This window comes from Maylandia zebra, linkage group LG22 (genome assembly GCF_041146795.1).
Source record: "Maylandia zebra isolate NMK-2024a linkage group LG22, Mzebra_GT3a, whole genome shotgun sequence".
In the NCBI taxonomy this organism is placed as follows: Eukaryota; Metazoa; Chordata; class Actinopteri; order Cichliformes; family Cichlidae; genus Maylandia; species Maylandia zebra.
This window is the reverse complement of record NC_135187.1, coordinates 12819307-12841672: the sequence shown is the minus strand read 5'-3', so window position 1 is coordinate 12841672 and position 22366 is coordinate 12819307. Positions and strand designations below refer to the sequence as shown.

The following is a 22366-nucleotide window of genomic DNA, read 5'->3' as shown; positions in this document are numbered from 1 at the left end:
TGAATGATTGGAATAAGTTTCAAGTAATTTGATTTATTTATGTGGTTTTTATTGAATTTTATAACGTTGTTGGCCCTCGTGGACAAAAATGACCCCAAAGTACAAAGTGTTGCAAAGAGCCGTATTTTCACACCATACTGTTTTCAAACATCTTTGATCTTGGATCACTGATGTGTGGGGTCAAGCACTGGTCATAACAACCACAACAGGCAGCACAATGAGGAGGCAGGTGCTCTATATTCAATGAAATTTTATTTATACAGCGCCAAATCACAACAACAGCCGCATCAAAGTGTTTCGTATTGTAAGGTAGACTCTACAATAATACATACACAGAAAGTATCCTCAAAAGCCTCCATTGCACTGGAGATTTGCATACTTTGATGAGCATACTTTTTTTTACCATGTTGTGCAAAGCAATGACCAGTAGGACAAAGCACATATTGTCCTCTAGTATAATGAGGAGGGAGAATCAATGTTCAGGAAGATCCAGGGTTAGAAGATATAGAAAATATTGTCAATATTTAGAGCACATGCTACCCTTTCTCTGAAAAAGCACATCAGCCACCTGCAGAAGTGGAAGAAGGCTATGAAGTGAAGAAAAGTGATGAAGAATCTGAACTATGTTCAAGTAGGTTCTCAGGCATCCAGGACATGGTAGTCTGAGGAGCTTGGAGAGAAAGTGACTGGGCTTCTTGAAGTTTCTTGAATTTTCAGAATGTGAAACTGAAATAGAAGATGTGTCAGAGGACTACACATCATCCATTTCAATTATGATGAAGACAAAGAATCAAGCAGGAAAGAGGAATCAGCTGAGACAGAGGAATATTTGCAGTAACGTGAGGAAACACTGATCTGGTCTTCTAACCTTCCCAGTGACAGACGATGCCTGACTCTCTCATGTGCCTCAGAGAAAGATGATCTACCACAGTCCAAGCACATGTGCCAGGTCCCATACTCCTTCAGTGGCTTTTCTACTCGAGTACTGAAAGCATTATACACAGTGTATTCTGCTTGTATTCTGCTTTTTAACGTTCACATGCCAATGGATGCATCAGAGACCAAGTTGGGGTTCAGTAACTTGCCCAAGGACACCTTGGTAAGAACTCCAGACTAGAGCACACAGAGATTGAACCAACAACCATCCAATTAGCAGATGACCTGCTCTACAGCCAACTCAATGATGAACAAGGAGGGACAACAAGAGAGGAAGAAAAATGGACCGAATGCAGCTGTAGGCATATGTGGGTGTGTTGATTCTTACTGCCGTGCATCCAGTAGAGTCGCTACGGCCAGTTTATGACATCCTGAGTCTGGTAGAGAAGTTTTCATGCTGACACAAGATTAATCATAGAAGCACAAAAAGGACATAATTTCTTGATAAAGACACAATAGATGATCGTCGTTCATGACACAAACGTGCTCCCATTTGAGGTGTATGATGTGTGTTGGTGTTGACTTGACTTGAAACACAAGTGGGTGTTCCTCCTGCTGTGATGTAAGATCCTGGTACTGATGTGACTGTATGAGCACCAAGTCCCCTTCAGAGGACTCTGTCCCCTCCAACAGAACATCCAAGTAAACCAGGGAACTTTGAGACAAAAACATGGGCAGCATGTGATGCAGGTCCAGCTGTACATGGAACATGCTCGTGTGCGATGGCAAACCGTCTGTCCTGCAGTCAGGACACGAGTTGTCCCTAACATTGCAGGTTTCCAAAAGAAAACAATCACCTGTAACAGCTTGTTTACTGTATATGCCCCTTGGCCTGCAACTGCAGAAAGAATGCTGTCCATGATGGGACCAGTGCAGAGGAATAAACCTGAGCTTCCTCCTGCACTTGGGTCAAATATGGACACGCCTTTGTCCTCATGAAAGTTTGCCTTCACTCAGACTCATGCCCTCCTACCATGCCAAAATATAGAAAACTGTCAGGCAATGAGTTGGAATAAAGTTGAATAAAACCTTGAAACACAGAGATGGATGATATTTTATACTTGTTGCTTCAAAGCAAACGGGGTCATTTTTGAGCCCTGAGGACCACAGGTGTGATTATGTGCTGCCATTTAAAATTTATAAATGGTTCAAAAAAAGAATTCTCACTAAAGTTCAACATACAGCACTCTGTATGTTGAACTTTAGTGAGAATTTAAAAAAAAAAAATTTTTTTTTAAATATTTAATTTTATTAAATATTTAATTTTCTTGTTTTATTTTCGCTAAAAAACAGGGTGTATTTTTTGTAAAGAAGGTCTGGTGGCCCTAAAATGTAAAATGTTGGGTAAATTTTGTGTTAATGTGTTGGTCTTAAGTAAAACTAAGGTGTAACACTGAATTGATTGACAATTTATACTTTTTACTTTAAAAAAACAGTCAAATGAAGTGGGGACATTTTTGACCCCTGAGGACCACCAGTGTGATTATTTGCTGCCATTAAAAATTTTCAAACGCTTGAAAAAAAACTTTCTCACTAAAGTTCAACATACAGCACTCTCTAGTTATTCAGATAGTCAAAATTATCTAAACAATTAAATATTTAATTTTCTCAATTTGTTTTCGCTAAAAAACAGGGTTTATTTTTTGTAAAGAAGGTCTGGTGGCCCTAAAATGTAAAATGTTGAGTAAATTTTGTGTTAATGTGTTGGTCTTAAGTAAAACTAAGGTGTAACACTGAATTGATTGACAATTTATACTTTTTACTTTAAAAAACAGTCAAATGAAGTGGGGACATTTTTGACCCCTGAGGACCACCAGTGTGATTATTTGCTGCCATTAAAAATTTATAAACGCTTGAAAAAAAAAAATTCTCACTAAAGTTCAACATACAGCACTCTCTAGTTATTCAGATAGTCAAAATTATCTAAACAATTAAATATTTAATTTTCTCAATTTGTTTTCGCTAAAAAAACAGGGTTTATTTTTTGTAAAGAAGGTCTGGTGGCCCTAAAATGTAAAATGTTGAGTAAATTTTGTGTTAATGTGTTGGTCTTAAGTAAAACTAAGGTGTAACACTGAATTGATTGACAATTTATACTTTATACTTTAAAAAACAGTCAAATGAAGTGGGGACATTTTTGACCCCTGAGGACCACCAGTGTGATTATTATTGACCCCTGATGGCTCACATTGTATGCAAATCGGGAGGACATCACAAGGGTTAATCAAATCCTGCTTTCCGAAGCAAAATAATTTAGTGGTTCCCAAACTGGAGTACATGAAAAAGACTTGCAGGTAAACCAAAAGCAGAAGCCAAACCTGCACCAACAAACAAAATGAAGGCAGTAAAATATAACAAGGCTCATTTCACTCTCTCAAAATATTAGTTTCTGAGCTAATGTGAACAAGTTAGGAGCTCACAAGGCAACGTGTTCCTTATTTATTTTCAGCATTAATGACACCTTAGGTATTTTTATCTAAGAAGCAGGGGGAAAGGCAGAAAAACTGAAGTGAAACAGCTGATTAAACAGGACATTTTCTCACCTACACTTCATTTACTCTGGCCTGAATCCTTTAATTAATTTGCGAACTTGTAGGTTTTTTTTTTTTTATGGTTTGGGTTTTTTTCATGCAGATAAAACTCAAAGTCAACTCTGAGAATGTTCGGTCCACTTATTTACCAGACGTGTCAGCAGGCAACAAAAGATGCCGCACTCCTACAGGGTGGATTTACATTTATTTACTGCAGTTTGTTTATCTGCACGTCTATGGTACTCACACCTAGAAGCTGGGTTAGATCAAGGTCGAATCAAGTTCTCAACGTAAATGGAAAAATAAAGCAGGGTTTTATTTTAAACAGCTGGCGCAGATGCAGGTGAAAAGTCCTCAAAATCACGACAGGAGTCAAAGGTTAGATCACAACGAGACTCCTCACTGGATGTGTGCCGAAACGTCCAAACTACATCCTCAGACTTTAAATAGAGTCGCTACTTTTGAAGGGCTTCCAATGCAGTCCTCGAGCAACCCAGTATTTGATGAAGGCCTAAGTGTCTTTATCAGTAAAATAAAAATGATCAATTTTTAAGCTGCGTGATTCAATTGTTAAAAGCTGCTAATACACAGCAGAGAAATGGATCCCATTTCAAAGTACTGTTAATGGTGCAACACCAGAGATCCTTCTCATATCCACTCTCTGCACTAAAATTAGGTTAAATATCTAATGCACCAAGAGGCTGCTCTTTGATATCCATTAGTGAGAAGCTAACTGTGCTGATACAGGTTGGCATTCTGCTGGGCCCAGAGGGTCTGTCTCTGGAAAAAGTGCTGAAATAGCCCTCAGGCCAGGTTCTGCTTTGGTCAACTGAACAGTTTGACTGGCAGGAACCTGAAAGTGCGAAGAAACTACCTCCAGTGATACCTGGCTCCTGTAAACCGGAGACATAAGGGCAGCCAGCTCTGCCTGAGGGCAAGATTTGTTATTGAGCTGTGAATAAAGTGAAATTGAGTGTTTTTGTGTGTGCACTTTTAGAAAGGTTATTGAAGATGGCGATGGCTTTTATCAGAATTCAATTTTAACGTAATTAATTATTCATTTAAAACTTCTGAAGTTTTGTGGTTTTTTTCTTCATTAATGGGTTTTTACAATTAAATACTTTCTCCAAGATGTCACAATGAAGCACCAGAAGCAGAGCTACTCGGTGAGCTGGGGCATGTCGCGGGCCATTGGAGAGAGGCATGCAGGTATGTTATCAGAGATCAAACAGTGGCGACACAAACATTCATGCAGAAGATGTTTCCAATGGCTTTATCTTCCATTTCTGGGCCGTGACATCAATTCAGACTTCCCGATGATGTTGTCACATCAGAATTTCCCCCTACAAGTTCCCCCTTTCACCTCTTTTAAATAAGACTTTCAGCTCTCACTTATATTTAGATGGACTGGTGTGTTTTTTTACTAAATTTTTGCTAAGCTTGAAGGGGACTGGTTCGCAAAGGTTTGGAAATTTCCTTTATGGATTTTCAGTTCCTTAAAGGAAAATGCTGCTTGTGTGCAGGGGAAAGAGGAGTAGGGTGGGTGGGGCTTCAAGCTCTTTATGACACTGACTGAGCAGCGGAAAGGAGGGGATCCAGAAAGTGCTAGAGCAAGCAGCAAAGATCCTCTGTGATATCAGCCGATAATAATGCTGTCTGGTGTGTGACTGGCAGGTTTATGTTGGGTTTGTGACTCAAAAGCAAGTTGCTTTGGTTTGGTTTAAAAGTACGGAAGCCTGGAGGGACAAACGTGCCAGCCAAACTCAGTCCAACCTCATGCTTGGCTCTCTGCAAGAGTTATCTTGCCCATGCAGTGGCAATGCTTTGGTCTGTGGGCATAACAATACCATTCAACCAGCCAGCCACTCCCTTTATCAGCTGCTTTTTAACAAGATACTCAGGTAGCCATCCATGCTTGAGAGCCAAGCTATGCTAACGACCGAGGATCCTAACAAAAACAAAAACGAACTCCTCACTGAGGTGTGGCGGGTACATGCCGGAAGCAGGGAGCAGCTGGACCCCCGCGGGACTTATCAGCCAGGATGCGGAAGGAAAGAGGTCTGTACTTGCGGCCCGGTGGTCCCACTCCACACCACCCCCTGTCTGACGAACAGGTACAGGGCAAGGTGAATGCTGGCGCAAAAAGAAGACCAACAAACTGTGAGGACTGGAAGATTCAGGATGCGATCCAAACCCAAACGACCTTCCCAAAGTTACAGGTACAAGTGGGAAAACAACTTTATGGCTCAAACACTCCGATGAATAATCCACAGGGCGTAAATGATGGATCGGAAAATGTTACAGTTTGCTCGCAGGAGGAAAGCGGTTCAGATTTACAGCAGTTACAGCAGATTTCAAAATCCCTAGAAGCTAAAAATATTCAACTCTTCAGTATCCACATTCAGTTTATGGATTTATTTTTTTTTCTAAAAGCAGGAATGAATATCATCTCAGCTTGTCTGCTTCACATCCCTCTCGCTTGTGCTAAAGCAGTTAAAGCCTCTATTCATTACTAGCAAGAGCTGTATTGGACAGCACTCTACTCCTTCAGTGTGAGAGCTTCCTGCTCTGAGAGATCATTTTACACATAAATGTAGCCACTATGAACTCCTCTAAAGGCCCAGCGGTCAACTTAAACTCGCGTTCTTTCTAAACACACCTTCGGTTTACCACAAGCAACCTTTCAAAGAAAAACTAATTCATGCTAATTGTCTGTGATTTAAATCTTTAGTCTTACAAAACAGCATAAACCCTCCCCAAACACGTCTACAGCATAATTTTACTTATTTTTATTTCCAGTAATATTTCTTTTACCAATAAACTGCCAAATGCAGTACCTCCAAGGCAATATTTCAACACAGATGTATTTTTAGTGGCATATTAGCAGCCAATTGCCAATAATAGGAAGGAACTGTTGATTTGTCGACAGAAGTGTATCCCCAGATTGTGCCCTAGCTTATGAATAGTTGGTGTGATCCATCCTGCTGTGACTGCAAACAGAATACATCTGCCACTGCCACTTGTTGTTCTTTTTTTCCCCAATCCTAGGGGCAACGACTGTTTGGTACTCAACAGGTTTTTAGAGGAGTATTACTTTACATCAACCCCTCTCCTCTCCTGGAGAAAACCTTTATCATGCTATTGTTTTATAGAAACCCAGAAAGTATAAATAGATTACAAATATTCCTCTTTGCTTGGAAAATAGGATTAGACTCCTACATTTGATGGACTTCAATTTCCTTCATCCTTCATCCTCCTTTATCCTTTCCGTTGGCATTTTTATTTTTATTTTATTTATTTTTATTATTATATACCCATATAACCACCCTCAGTCTGTAAACGGTTTTAAATAGAAACAACTTTATTGGATCCATTATGATCTGGCACAAAGAGGGTTAAACATGGCAGAGGTCTAACAATATAGGCACCAGTGTGGATTCCTTTGGCAAAGACTTGAACCTTTGAGATGTTGAAGTGCATAGTATAAGGTTTCATTCACACATACACCCTGATTTTTTCCCCTCACATGCATATAGGGTGACAATCTGAAATGTCTGCACCAGCTCTGTAAACAATACTTTCTGTTAAAATCATTGCCATACGCGCTCCTTCATGCGTTTACTTGGCACGACCATTCTGAGGACTGCTGGCATTTCAATGCAACTGAGGACATTGAAGAAGACATAAAAATGAATGGAAGCGATACAGAACAACGCTTATGAGAAAAGACAACAATTTAACACACAAATGCAACATTCAACAACAATTGCTGGAAAGGTTTAAGTTCATGGCACCCATCAGGCAGGGACAAGAGGCGCAGTCTAGCTGACACAGCTGGGCCTTGCCGCTGGGTTCGGGAGATGGAGACTGAAAAGACAAGGGGGATGTGGGGCATGAAGGGGTCGGGGGCTCCAGCAGAAGCACTGGAACGGGACCCGTGGCGGACTCACCGGAGGGTGCTCCTTGGGAGGCGTGGTTGCGCTGGGAGACCTGGGACTGAGGTGGAACCTGGCTGCGGCTCTGAGTCTGTTGGAGGATGTTCAGGCACTCGCCCAGGCAGCTCAGTGTGGCAGCCGACGTAGCTTTGAGCAGGAGCAGGTCCTGATCCAGACAGGAGAGCGGCCCTTTGGTGGGCAGGGAGTCGATGGACTGGACAAGGTTCTTCTGTTGGCCCTCTGCTTGGGACATAACCTGTGGATGCACAGTGAGACATGACATTAATAAAAATAATCATACAATCAACCGTCACGTTACTATAATTTCCAATTTGGGTGCATATAAACTGAAATTACGCCCACTGTAATACAGCCCCAATCAAAAGTTTAAGACCAGATGAAAAATGGCAAAAAATCATAGTTTGCATGGTTGGATCTTTACAAGGTTCAAAGTAGAGCTTCAACATAAAACAGGAAGAAATGTGAATGAGACAAAATATTATTTGAGCATGCAATTTATTGAAAACAACACTTAGACTGAAACAGGCTGTTTTACAGCTCATCAAAAGTTTAGGACCACACCTCAAAAAAAGTCCCAAACATGAACTCAGTAATGAGTAGCTCCACCGTTATTGTTGATCACTTCAAAAATTCACTGTGGCATGCTTGATGCAAGCGTTTCCATGAGTGGGAACATTTCTCCAAGTGGTGAAGACGGCTGCATGAAGGGCATCTACTGTCTGCAACTGTTGTCTATTTTTTGTAAACTTCCCTTGCCATCCATCCCAAAAGGTTCTCAACTGAATTTAGATCAGGGGAACACACAGATTGGTCCAAAAGAGTGATGTTATTCTCCTGGAAGAAGTGCCTTTTCCTGCTGGCATTGTGTACTGTAGCATTGTTCCGTTGAAAAATCCAGTTGTTACCACACAGACGAGGGACCCTCTCAGTCATGAGGTATGTTGCAACATCTGGACTAAGCGTGCGGCCGTTTGACACCCCTGCACCTCCTGAAGTTCCGTTGTTCAAGGAGACAAGGCCTTTGAAGACGTTTTTTGTTTTTGAAGCCTTTCAGTCTCAGTCTGATGATTATGGCGCTGCAGTCGGCACCAGTAACGGCCTTAATTTGGGTCAAGGATCGTCCAGCGTCTTGACGGACAGCCAACTGGATCCTCCAGCTCGGTACTGGTGAAATTTGTTTGGTCTTCCACTTGACCTTTTTGTGCCATAACCCTCAGGATCATTTAAGAAATTCCGAATGACTGTCTTACTGCGTCCCACCTCAGCAGTGATGGCGTGCTGTGAGAGACCTCGCTTATGCAGTTCAACAACCCAACAACATTCAAAGAGGAAACGTTTTTTTGCCTTTGCTATTAGAACATCATGACAGTGTGACTACCTGACAGAAAATGACAATGAATCCACATTTTTGCACAGATTTGGGTTTATAAAGGCAAACTTATGATCAGCTGTAAAACAGCCTGTTTCAGTTTAACCGTTGTTTTCAATAAATTGTATGCTCAAAAATTTTTTGTATTTGTGTCACTCCCATTTCTTCTTGTTGCATATTGAAACTACTTGGAACCTTGTTAAGATCCAAAATATGATTTTTTGCCATTTCTCAAGCGGTCTTAAACTTTTGATCAGGACTGTACTTCACACATATTTTAATGTACAGATTGTTACTTTTTGAGGCACTTGATGAAAACGTGCTGATAATATTTGACATTTTTATTCTCTTTCTTAAAACTAAATCTCTACTCTGCCATTCATTAATAACTCAGTCAAACTGGAGTAAAAGCAGGACGGCACCTATGGGCACCTACGCTATTCTGCAGGTACAGCCCTGCAGCAACTACATCACTATTTGTGGAGGAATTTCTAATTCAGATATATGAAGTTCTTTCTACACTCTGAATGTAAGCAGTCCATGTTAACGTCCGTGTAGACGGCACATTTAATCACCACATTATCACAAACAGATTGCATGTAATTGTCAACTTGACCAATTTAGTCGCCGACTGACAGCAGACTGAATCCACCTCTGCCGTTTTATCACCACCTTGATGTATCAAAGTAACTTTGAACACCGCGACTGTGATTGGTTGCAGACCTGGATCTGATTTTTGAAGCAACAATTTTAAATGAAACAAAGCTGCATTTAAAATAGATGCTGCAGTTAATTGTGACGTGTATTTAGCCTGTATCAACAATTCATGCTCAATTTGCTGCTTTTTAACTAATGTTTGATTAAGAAAAAGAAATTAGGAAATTGTCCATCTTAACAGTCAATACTGTTGAACTATTGACCTGTTTTTGCATTTTAGGGACCTTTAAACCTAAAAGCATAGAATGAGGGAATACGTTTAAGAGAGAATGTATCTTCATCCTAGAGCGGACAACTGACTCCTGAATTGCCGAGCTATTTAGTTCCAGCTGTGCTGACTCACTGTGGAAAGAGCAAATCTTTAAAAGTAAGATCAGTTTGTTTGTTTCTTTAAACACCGAGCAGGATCCTAGCATCACTTTTGGGCTACAGGCCACATTAAAGCTTACTTTTGAGCATTAGAGACACTCTAATGCACACTTTTAGAAAATGGCTTGCAGCATCTTTAAATGTTATCATGTTGGATTAACTGAGGACAGTATTTGAAGTCTGTTTGCACAGGTTATGTTCACAAACCAAACCAAAAATGTCAAGTGCACGCATAAAGAAACAGAAATGAATGTGACTCATCTTTCATCATCTTATACAACAACTTTACTGGCATGTTGGTGGTGATACCACTTAGCATTAATTCTAGTGGTATAACCTCAGTCTTGACTACTGGAAACAAGCAATCCACACAACCTGCTCCAAGACGAGAGTGCCAAAACAAGAAACTGCAAAAACTCGTCAAAGCAGAAAGGTTCTCCTCCGTGCTCCCACAGACACACCGAGTATTTCTTACTTACTGAAATTATCTCTGTATGAGTCACCTATCAGAGTCTAAATGCATCACAAAAGAAAAAAGACTAACCGCTTCTCGCTTCCAGTGTAATAAGCTTCTCAGGGCTAATGAATCTGGGTTGTTTATCACGCTGGAAATGTTGTATTCATTAATATTGAATGGCTTCACAAACACTCGTCCTCTGCGTACACTTCTACAGCACATCTGTCTCCATGCATCAGTACACAGAGCTATTCTGGAGTCACTGAAAAGCTGTTGCAGTGAGGACGATGTGGCAAAGAGATTCACAGGAAGGAATTTCATCCTGAAAATGCACAGTCGTTTTCCAATTATTCAGCTATGCTGAAGTTCTTGGGGAGAAGGGTGTCATCTATTGAATGCTTGTTATAAATAGATTCTTAGTGTATGGTATCACTGATATCATCTCTGCTTCACTGTGTCTGTCAAACAATCACAACTTACTCTTTTACTTGAAACAGGATTTTATTTTATTTTCCAGCTAAAATCCTTCACGCTGTCACACTCTGTGACACATTACTGTAATTACAGGGCATTATTTAAGGCTTTTCTACATTACCTTGTGACAGAAATCCTCATACCACAATATCATGGTTGACATTTTTCCTGTATAAGTGGTGAGTTCAACATGACCAGTCTGTTTTAGCATGAGCGCAAGCATGCTCGATAATATCAAGTGAAATCATAAAGTGATTTATGCCATTTATGCACTCAGTGGAAGTCTCTTTCTGCCACATGTACTTGCACATGTCAAAACACTGACTCTTAAACTTAAATTGGGTGATTTCATCTAATTAAAAATCAAACATGTTCCACTTTTTGATGAAAATGATGCCACATTTAAGGGTATTTCAAGGGATGAAGGAAGGAGTCTTTTTTAGATATTATATTTTAAAACTTCCACTATCTAGAAAACATTTTCAACTAAGTCCTATTATTAGTAAGTATTTGCAGGAGGTAAGGATCTGGTGCAGTGGCCCTATGAACATGATGAATATGAATATCAACAGTTAAATTTAGGTGAATCATTCCACAAATATTGACTTTTTGTTTTTGACAGAGCAAGTTTCTGTTAATATTATATCTAAAATTTGTGGTAATGTTCCCTTTCATTTCTCTCATTCTTTAAAATCTTCAGTTGTGTACAGCAGCCAAAGATTATGTTGGCAAGCAGAGCAAGGTGTTTTAATTCAGAGCATGCTGATTATATGTGACAAAGAAAAAGAGGATGTGCGCTGGTTTGGATTGTTGTGTATAGACTTTGTCTATGAAAAGCTGTGAATAAAACATAAGCCATCTACCTGCAGGTCACCAGATGTGCTTCCAGAGCTCAGACATCCAAATCTTTCAGTGTTAAATTGAGAGTCCAGAGCGATAATTGATAGACTCGTTGTACCAAATAAAACCTACTTTGAGCTGCTCCCTTAACCTGTGGTCACCACAGCGGGTAGCTTCACGTGTTTGGAGTTTTACCCCAGATGTCCTTCCTGATGCAACCCCAAAGTGGATTTGTGTCCCCAGCTAGAATCAATTAGAAAAAAGACGCAGCTGAAAACATTTTCTAAACAATGGCTTTTTAATATGGCAGCTCAAAAGCTGATGGTTGAAAGCAGGTTCCCCGTCATGCTCGTGATCTGGTGCTTTGATACAATCACCATCGCAGTGATGATCCTCAACATGGAAGTCACATTAGTTTGACACAGAAGTTGATGTTTGTTCTAGAGATGGACCGATCCGATATTACGTATCGGTATCGGTCCGATACTGACCTAAATTACTGGATCGGATATCGGAGAAAAATAAAAAATGTAATCCGATCCATTAAATATCACGAAAGCACCTCACAAAACTTGCAACACGCCGTAACTCGCCTCAGAACGTTAGCACGTCGGAGCAATATGCATCACGTGATAGAGCGGCTGTGGCATGCGGGACCTGTCGGTGGTCTGGATAGCATTTGGAGCTTCGCTAGCAACCTGGCATTTCATCTCCGACAAAGTTATCCCGAGAGAAGTAAAGCAAGTGTGTAAGTCCATCTCTGAATGTTTGTAAAGCATTCCCACGTTAAGCTTAACGAGCGACTGCCTCTCGCTCTCCGGCTGCTACTTCAATCGTGAAACTGCTTAAATGATCAGCTGATCGGCTTTTCTGTAGCGAGTCTCTCTTGTTTGTTTTTGGCCCACTTTGCACCAGAAAGAGGAAACCAGCGGCTGAACAACAGCAGCACGTTTAAGCTTGATAAGCTGTTGTTAGAATGTATTTAATATTACTTTCTACACCAGGATCTTTTTCTACGTAGCTGACGCTGGTAACTGTGCAGGGGCGGATCTAGCAAAGTTTAGCCAGGGGGGCCGATAGGGCATGAACAGAGAAAAGGGGGCACAAAGACATACTTTTCTTTCTTACTCTCATTTAAAATGTCGAGCTTTTAATAAATAATTATCTGACACCCAAAGTTTTAATTTGATGTAAAACGAATAGAAGTCAATTACTGTATATAGTGACTATTAAGTCTAATATATATACCCTAGTAAGCTATAGTACTTTTTCCTTTGGGAAGGTACCATCTGTGCAGTCTGCAATTTTGTTGAAGAAAGATGTTGAATCTATTTAATATTTCTTGAAAAATAATTGATTTCTGTGCATTTTTTTTCACACTGCATCAAATTAAGGTTGATTATGTCGATTAAGCATCATGAGGTGGCGCGTGAGGGGTGGTTCCCTATTTTTTATTTATTTATTTTTGTTGTTGCTGGGAGTTGGAACCCTATTAGTTAGGTTGCTTAATATTTACGCTAAGTACTCTTTAAAATTCCAGAATAGGGAGGATGGTGTAGGTTTAAGTTTATTAGATTGATCAGTATTGCTGAACTATGAAATATTTTTTTTGTATACAGGTATAACAGAATAGCTTTAGTGTAGTTGTTGTTTTAAACTTGAGTATGAACTTGCAGACTTGCAAAATGCAGCAAGATATTTTAAAAAACAGTTTTGTTGATTAAAAAACACTATATCGGATTCATATCGGTATCGGCAGATATCCAAATTTATGATATCGGTATCGGTATCGGACATAAAAAAGTGGTATCGTGCCATCTCTAGTTTGTTCTCTGCGTTGAAGTCACAGATGCGCACATCGGTCTGAACGGGAGCAGCAGTGCAAAAACTGTCAAGAGGTGCACACCACTGTCATTTTATTTATTTAAGGAAGACTTAGGATCTTTCCTACTCCATTAAAAAGCAAAACATGAAAATAATAACTGCAAGTGAAAAAAGTTACTGTGGCTATTTCGTTTCCTTTTTGAGAGAAAAAAAAAAGACTTTTAATGTTTTATTTTTCGCAGAGAAAGCATCAGCGGTCTGTTTAATGACATCACTCATTTAACCTGATGTCTTTGAAATTTTTTGCATTTCCTTTTTTTTGCTGCTCATCAGCTAACATGTATCATGGAAGTGGATAATCTATGATCAGCATATGCTGGATGACATAATGGCCAGCAGAGCAAAGCCAACTGTCTGTCTCTCATTTGTATCTGATCTGATTCTGAGCTAACAGCAGTGTTGTTATAAAGAAAACTACGATTTCTGTCCATCAGGAAACAGACACAGCCTGCATTTTGTTTGGTTTCGGCTTTAGCCCAAACATTCGATATGATACAAAAGATGAATGCTCAGCACATATGCAGCATGGCAGAAAAGCAGAGGTTTGGAGGCGTAATTACATCTGTGTTGCACTAATAATGCCAGAAAGCCGAACATGCCTGAGGGTCTACATTCACTAGAGGGGCCTTTAGGAGGTGGCAATGAAGCTGGAGAGCAAATGTGTTGCTATGGAACCTAAAGTAACTCAGAAAAAGCATACCATGCTCAAAAATAACACAGCTCACTGGGTTTTATTGTCCACAGGAAAAAATGCAGCCACATTTCTTTAGGTAAAAAAAAAAGAAAAAAGACCTATTTACACACAAGGAAAATACGATAAAAACAGATAAAGGAAAAATTTAAAGAGAAAAAATAGACCACAGGGTGAAATAATGTTTAAATATATCATAATATCTGACACAGCATGATGAAGTTATAAAAAGCAAAGTAGAAAACTTAAATGTCTCAAATATTTCTCAAATGTCTGCTAGTGTTAGTGGTCACCTTCGAGGCCCACTCAAATAATTAATTGTTTTCACAAATTTCACAAAAGGGAAATTTAAAAAGAAAAAAAATTATTTCAACAACCACTGCTTTCTGTATGTAAATAGCATCAAAGTTGATATGTTTATTAACTTTTAAAAGCAGGTAAAAAATAAAAAAAAATAAAAAATCAGAGAGCTTTCAATAATGGCAGCTTCCCCCGCCACACACAGAAACAGACAGACAGACAGACAGAGTGCTCTCAGGAGCCAAGAGGACCAGCGATGCTTCCAGAAATAGCATAACCCCAATGATCCAGCTCTACCACGGCAGTGTAAGTGCCCAGTGGTGCTGCTGCACCGACAGCCGAGGCGTTTGATGAGTTCACATCAGCCAGCTGTGACAAGCTGGCTTTGGAGAGACGGTTATGTGGTCTGACTGCCACCGTCACGCATTCAGCAAAGGGACAGATGGATGGAAGGTGACAACGTGACAATGGCCCAAACATTCAACCGAAACCTCGTCGATACATCAGGATAGCAATTACTGCTGTCAGCGTGATAAAGATTTTTAGAAAATACTGAACTGTACTGAGAAACTGACCAGACACAGAAGCTCCCCAGCACTGAGACGTTTTAAGAATCATATTTAAAACGCACATTTACAGCAGATTATTAGTAAGTTTATTTAAATAGGTTATGTTAGAGGCATTAATTGTTTAGATTTCAAATGTGTAATGAATGACAGTATAATATGGCATGTATAGCAACGTGTATGTGTTTGTGTGGTTATAAAGCACAAATAACCTCAATATTCAAACATATGAAAATACTGCTTGAATGACACTATTTTACTTTTTATTCATCACAGTGATTTGTATAATATCAGAGTCACTGTAATAACCAGGTTCTGATATATGAAATGTGTCCACATAAATATTCAAACTATGATAACAACTGGCGAACATAATAATATGATTATTAGTAGAAAATTAATAGTAGAATAGTGATTAATAGTAGAAAACCAAACAGAAATGAGCCATCTGTTTGTCCTTTCATGAATTCAGCACAACACTGCCAATTTACAGCAGCCAACTCTGCCTTTGAACTGACCTGCAATTTCACAAGGTACAAATGATCTCATCTCTGGAACAAACAGCATTCACATTCAGTGATCACAAGGTGCATCCACGCACTGTAGGGGTGAATCTCTCAGGCACAGAAAGTGTTGTGAAAAAGCATTTGCCCCATTCTTGACTTCTTATTTTCTGCACTCTTACATGTCTCAGATCAAACAACTTTTAATATTAGACATAGATTTTTGCAAAGCCAAAGAATTTCAGTCTGCTCTGAGTCCGGAGGTTGACTAGTCCACTGGTAGAGCAGGGCGATATGACCAAAAATATTTATCACGATATACATTTGAAAATTTGCGATAACGATATAACTGACGATATAATTGACACTAGACAAAATACTTTACAACTCCACAACTTTATTAGTGCAAAAAACCCCATCAATGCATTTTCACTTAAACAAGCAGCTGTTTTTTATGTGTATTAAAGTTATATACAGTGGTGCAAAAAAGTATTTAGTCAGCCACTGATTGTGCAAGTTCCCCCACCTAAAATGATGACAGAGGTCAGTAATTTGCACCAGAGGTACACTTCAACTGTGAGAGACAGAATGTGAAAAAAAAATCCATGAATTCACATGGTAGGATTTGTAAAGAATTTATTTGTAAATCAGGGTGGAAAATAAGTATTTGGTCAATAACAAAAATACAACTCAATACTTTGTAACATAACCTTTGTTGGCAATAACAGAGGTCAAACGTTTACTATAGGTCTTTACCAGGTTTGCACACACAGTAGCTGGTATTTTGGCCCATTCCTCCATGCAGATCTTCTCGAGAGCAGTGATGTTTTGGGGCTGTCGCCGAGCAACACGGACTTTCAACTCCCGCCACAGATTTTCTATGGGGTTGAGGTCTGGAGACTGGCTAGGCCACTCCAGGACTTTCAAATGCTTCTTACGGAGCCACTCCTTTGTTGCCCGGGCGGTGTGTTTTGGATCATTGTCATGTTGGAAGACCCAGCCTCGTTTCATCTTCAAAGTTCTCACTGATGGAAGGAGGTTTTGGCTCAAAATCTCACGATACATGGCCCCATTCATTCTGTCCTCAACACGGATCAGTCGTCCTGTCCCCTTGGCAGAAAAACAGCCCCATAGCATGATGTTTCCACCCCCATGCTTCACAGTAGGTATGGTGTTCTTGGGATGCAACTCAGTATTCTTCTTCCTCCAAACACGACGAGTGGAGTTTATACCAAAAAGTTCTACTTTGGTTTCATCTGACCACATGACATTCTCCCAATCCTCTGCTGTATCATCCATGTGCTCTCTGGCAAACTTCAGACGGGCCTGGACATGCACTGGCTTCAGCAGCGGAACACGTCTGGCACTGCGGGATTTGATTCCCTGCCGTTGTAGTGTGTTACTGATGGTGACCTTTGTTACTTTGGTCCCAGCTCTCTGCAGGTCATTCACCAGGTCCCCCCGTGTGGTTCTGGGATCTTTGCTCACCGTTCTCATGATCATTTTGACCCCACGGGATGAGATCTTGCGTGGAGCCCCAGATCGTGGGAGATTATCAGTGGTCTTGTATGTCTTCCATTTTCTGATGATTGCTCCCACAGTTGATTTTTTCACACCAAGCTGCTTGCCTATTGTAGATTCACTCTTCCCAGTCTGGTGCAGGTCTACAATACTTTTCCTGGTGTCCTTCGAAAGCTCTTTGGTCTTGGCCATGGCGGAGTTTGGAGTCTGACTGTTTGAGGCTGTGGACAGGTGTCTTTTATACAGATGATGAGTTCAAACAGGTGCCATTCATACAGGTAACAAGTGGGGGACAGAAAAGCGTCTTACAGAAGACGTTACAGGTCTGTGAGAGCCAGAGATTTTCCTTGTTTGAGGTGACCAAATACTTATTTTCCACCCTGATTTACGAATAAATTCTTTACAAATCCTACCATGTGAATTCATGGATTTTTTTTTCACATTCTGTCTCTCACAGTTGAAGTGTACCTCTGGTGCAAATTACTGACCTCTGTCATCATTTTAAGTGGGGGAACGTGCACAATCGGTGGCTGACTAAATACTTTTTTGCCCCACTGTAAAAACGTAACAGTGCAAATTCCTTGCTGACAGTTTAACCAAAAGGCATTTCCAGTGGAATTGGCCGACATATCCATATAAGCATGTACAAGATCCACAAAACTTAAAGAGGTTATACACACACAATACGGTAATATTATGTTGAAGCCCAGTACGTATCACTCCGCGAGGCTCCTGCCTGCAATAGCCGTAATGCTCCGTCAATCCATCAAGCGGTGCGGCTTCGTAGCTTAGCAAAGTCATACTAAAACATTTGACAGATTTTCGAGCGCCGTGTACCATGTAAAATCGTTTCGAGGTCAGCAAACACAACCAGAATTCATACATAAGGGGCACTGTCGATTTTCAGAAAAATCAAAAGGATTGATTTTAAGTGTGCCGTATTTTCCAAACAACACGGTAATAACGACGGCCCGCTAGCATACCAAAAATAGTGCTTTGTTGTGTATCTGACGGACGAAAGCTAAACCAGTTCCACACCACGGAAGTTACAGCATTTTTACAAACCAATTCGCTCTTCTCATTCTGCGTCGCTGCCATGTGCGTATATAAACATAGGCACTGCACATGCACGTTTTACTCATATTCTATTGCGATATTTCATTTTCCTATCATTGCCCAAAATTACACCGGTATTACCGTGAACAGTATGATATAGCCCAGCCCTACTTGTTGGTGTGTTTTACATTATTGTTGTGCTGCATAACCCAAGCACCGTTGAGCTTCAGTGTACAGACTGATGGTTGGATAGTCTCCTTCAGGATTTCTTGGTAGACAGCAGAAGGTCCAGAAGCAGCCCCACACCATCACACTACCACCACCATGTTTGACTGTTAGTATAATGTTCTTTGTTAGTACTGTTCAAACCTGCCAAAACATTCAGCTTGGGTCTCATCAGACCACAGAATATTTTTCCAAAAGTCTTGGGAACCATCAAGACTTTTTTGGCAAATACAAACTTTTCCATGGACGCTATTTTTAGCCCACTCGCTTTCTTATTGTTGAATCATAAATTCTAATCCTTAGCTGACGCATGCGAGGCCTGCCGATGTTATTCTGCGTTCTTTTGTGAGCTCCTGGATTAGTCATTGATGAGATGAGTTTGGTAGGTTGGCCACTCCTGGGAAAGTTCACCACTGTCACAAGTTTTCTCCATTTGTGGATGACGGCTCTTCCCGTGGTTCACTGGAGTCCCAAAGAAATGGCTTTATAACAATTTTCAAGCTAAAAGATGTCAATGATTTCTCAGCTGTTCTCAGGCTTTGTGAGATTATTTAGCCTACTTCACTTTGTAACACAGGTTTTATTTAAGTGATTTATTATCAGGCCTGTGAAACTGAACTCATCTTCCGCAAAATGTGCTCACAATTAATTCATGATTCAACAAAGGGTCCAGGAAGGTTTGGATAGCTTGTGAGAAAGGGTTTGTGTGCCTTAGTGAACATTGCATCTACAAGGTCAGGGGCAATTTGCCCCTGGTAAGGTCTCCCACTTCAAACTAGTTCCAGGTAAAGGACCAATCCAAGCGTGATTCACATTGGAAAAAGCTGTGATAGAGAGCCTTACAGGAAGCAAAAGAGTGGTGTTTATGAATATTATCAGCTGTAGTAACCAGAAAATAAATTGGATGTACAACAAAACATCCCAGATGCTGCTGTTTGATCATAAATCCACTATGTAATCAGCATGCAGCAGCTTTCTGGCCTCTACAGTGTGTAGTTGTGTATAAATCACAGCACAAGCAGACTCCTGTACTATCAGCTCCAGTGTACTGGCCTGTTACGAATAAAGGCTGGAAAACAACAAATGACAAGAGGAAGAAGGGAAGGCAGGAGGAGAAGTGGAAGAGAAGACATGAAGAGAGATGGAGAGGAGCTAAATAATGGTAGATATGAATCAGGTCACAGAAAGAAGCAACCTAATTCTTCCGGACCAAAAGAATGTGAAGCCTTACAGAGGATGAATCATGCATCACAGAGGGCCTTGTTTTCTGTCTGTGGAGGAAAGGCGGGCACCAGAGGAATGTTTGTTTTGCTTAATGATCACACCATCTGCTTGTTATTTACTCAAACTGTCCCTGGTTCATTCTGAGGAGAGACACTCTGCTCCTGAGAGGTGAGAAATGATCCTGCACTCATACTGATCACTAGCTTCTTTTTCTGTCACAGAGTGAATCCTTTAGGCGTGATATTCTTAGCATGGGGAGACAGACGCACAGCGTGGCGCATCTTGAATGGGGAATTTAACAAGTCGAAGTCAGCCAGGTCTTCAGCGAGCAAGTAAGGCTTAAAAGAAAGATCTCCACATGAAACATTGATGCTCCTCCAAAGAGTGCCTTCAGACTCGCATGCAGGAGAAACTGTTGAGTTAAACGGCAGGCTTTAATACACCGTTTAGTGTTGGGCGGCACAGTGACTCAAGGTTAACAGATGCTCCAGTGAAATGTCAATTACACGACAAGTTATTAGGCAAAAAAACAAAACAAAACATCTCCTCTTTGGTAGGCGTCACATAAAGCTCCTTTGTCCCAGCTCAAAGAAGACAGTAAATGAACTGTCTTTGTCATTCTGGTACAAAGCTCAGAAATCCACAGGTCAAAGATTGTCTTCTTATCCCTGTAACCTTCAGCTGAGCAACACAGTTAGCCCGACTCATGGCTGAAATAATGATTTAAAGTTAAAAATAGCAAACATCTGAAGGTCCCCGCTTTTCAGATCTTTCACATTTTTGCAGATTTTAATTTTCTTGACCAATTACTGACAGCATACACAAATAAAAATGTACTTTAAAGCAAAATTGTCTTTTCACAATAAAACAAACTTCACAATTTTCCCCAAATGCAGTAACTTGAAGGATCTTCTGACATCAAAATAAAACAAAATAAGTGCTCTGCTTCTGTAAAGACGTGCAAAAAATGAACTGAAAATGAACTGAATGAACAACATACGTCATACAACAAAAACATATCAGATACTTCCAATGCATCAATTCCCAGTAGGCTTAGAACTTCTCCAGATAACAGGTCATCCATCCTTTTCACTTTTTCACTCATCTCCATAATTTTCCTGTACCTGATTTGATCCTTTGCTCATACCGAGGCTGCAAGCTTGTAGCTGGTTCCGAGGTTTATTGTTGTGCACGCTTCTGTGGCAGTTCTGCTGCGTTTTACTTGCAAATTGATTCATGAAGGGCTTCCACACTATGCTAGCATGTCGCTGACAGTTTTGCGACACTGCGCGTGTGTTTTTAATGAATAAATATGCTGGATATCAGCAGATTCCAGTTCATGGAGAAAGGAAATTTGTATTTCTGAAAAGATGTGAGGTGAGAAACAATGCCAAAAGCCAATCAACAGACTGGTGGCCTGGCCAGGTTGTCACAGTACTACAGCTGAGACAGACTCCAGTGCGCCCACAAAGTCGATTGAAAAATGGATGGACAGACATAATTTGCCCCAATTTTCAGGCTGAAAAAACCCATTTATGGTTTGTTTTAACAAATTTCCAAAGGCGCTGTGCCATATCAGATTCCCCGACTTGCATATGCTCCCCTGGATTAGCTCTATGGTGCTCTATGGTGCAAACCAAATGCATTGCATGGCTGATTACACAGACTACTTAATGGGAACTGCACTCATGTAATGCTCAGTCGGTTTGTCTCTACACACTTTCACATACAATTGCTTGCACCACAATTAGGGAATGAAACACGCAACAAAAAAAAGAGTGAAAATTAAAATATTCAATAATTTTTGAGGTCTTAATTTAGGTTTGCATAATTAAAAGACAAAAACATATCACAAAGTCTCTTATAAAGATAAACAAACATTTTCTGACATGGCCGGCATGACTTCATACCTGTCAGCCTCTGTTTCCATTCTCAGTACCAACAGTTTACATGGGCAGAAGTATTTTAGAAAGCCTCTTGTCTCTCTTTGTCCATATTTCCTCCTGTCATCATCTCTCCATAATTTAGCGACCAGATGCACAGCTGCTTGGCAATAATCCGAAAAGAACATTTTGTCTCTAAACAAAAAAAGGGGTGAAAGCAAAACTGCAGCAGCAAAAGGCTGTATAGTTCACCAGCCAAGCATACAATCATGTCTTCATTGTGTCTATTAGTTTTGCTTTACCAACTTCACTTCAAGCCTAATGTTGTGCAATTAATCAATTTAAATCAGCTGCAGACAAGCCTATTAAGAAGTGATGGGAGAAAAGGAGGGGAAAAAAAAAATCTTCTCTGGAAAGATAAGCGGTAAAGAGTGAACGACCGTTCTGAGAGTACAGAGATGTAGCACATGGGGACAAAGTGGTAACTAGAACTGACAGGACTGGTGAATGAGGCGGGGAGAATTAATGAGGATTTGAACTTCAAACTACAGCAAAAGTTACCGGAAATGTCAAGTGAGGAGATTTTTTTTAATTAACTTACGCTGTGCTTCCAAGTTTTAACTCACAGAAATCATAAAACTGTTTAAACGTAGCATTAGTACAGTACACACTTTCAGGGATGAACCGGGCAACACTGCGTGGAATATCAACGGTTTACAGTTTAGTCTTTTCTCTAGCTTTTTTTTTTTTTTGCAAATTGATGATTGCACAAACTGCTTCTGTCACCAGCCACGTTAATCAGTATTGATATATATGCAATAAAAAATGCCAACCATGCTGAACTTACAGTAAAGTGTGAGCACA

At 40.2% G+C, this 22366-nt stretch overlaps 1 protein-coding gene across 1 annotated transcript in view; it reads right to left on the bottom strand.

Moving 5' to 3' along the window:
* Positions 1-22366, bottom strand: part of osbpl10a (oxysterol binding protein-like 10a) — a 100487-nt gene that overhangs the window by 30418 nt on the left and 47703 nt on the right. The window contains exon 6 of the mRNA XM_076879305.1: positions 7418-7658. Within this exon, the coding sequence (XP_076735420.1) occupies positions 7418-7658 (241 nt within the window). The remainder of the gene's footprint in view (positions 1-7417; positions 7659-22366) is intronic.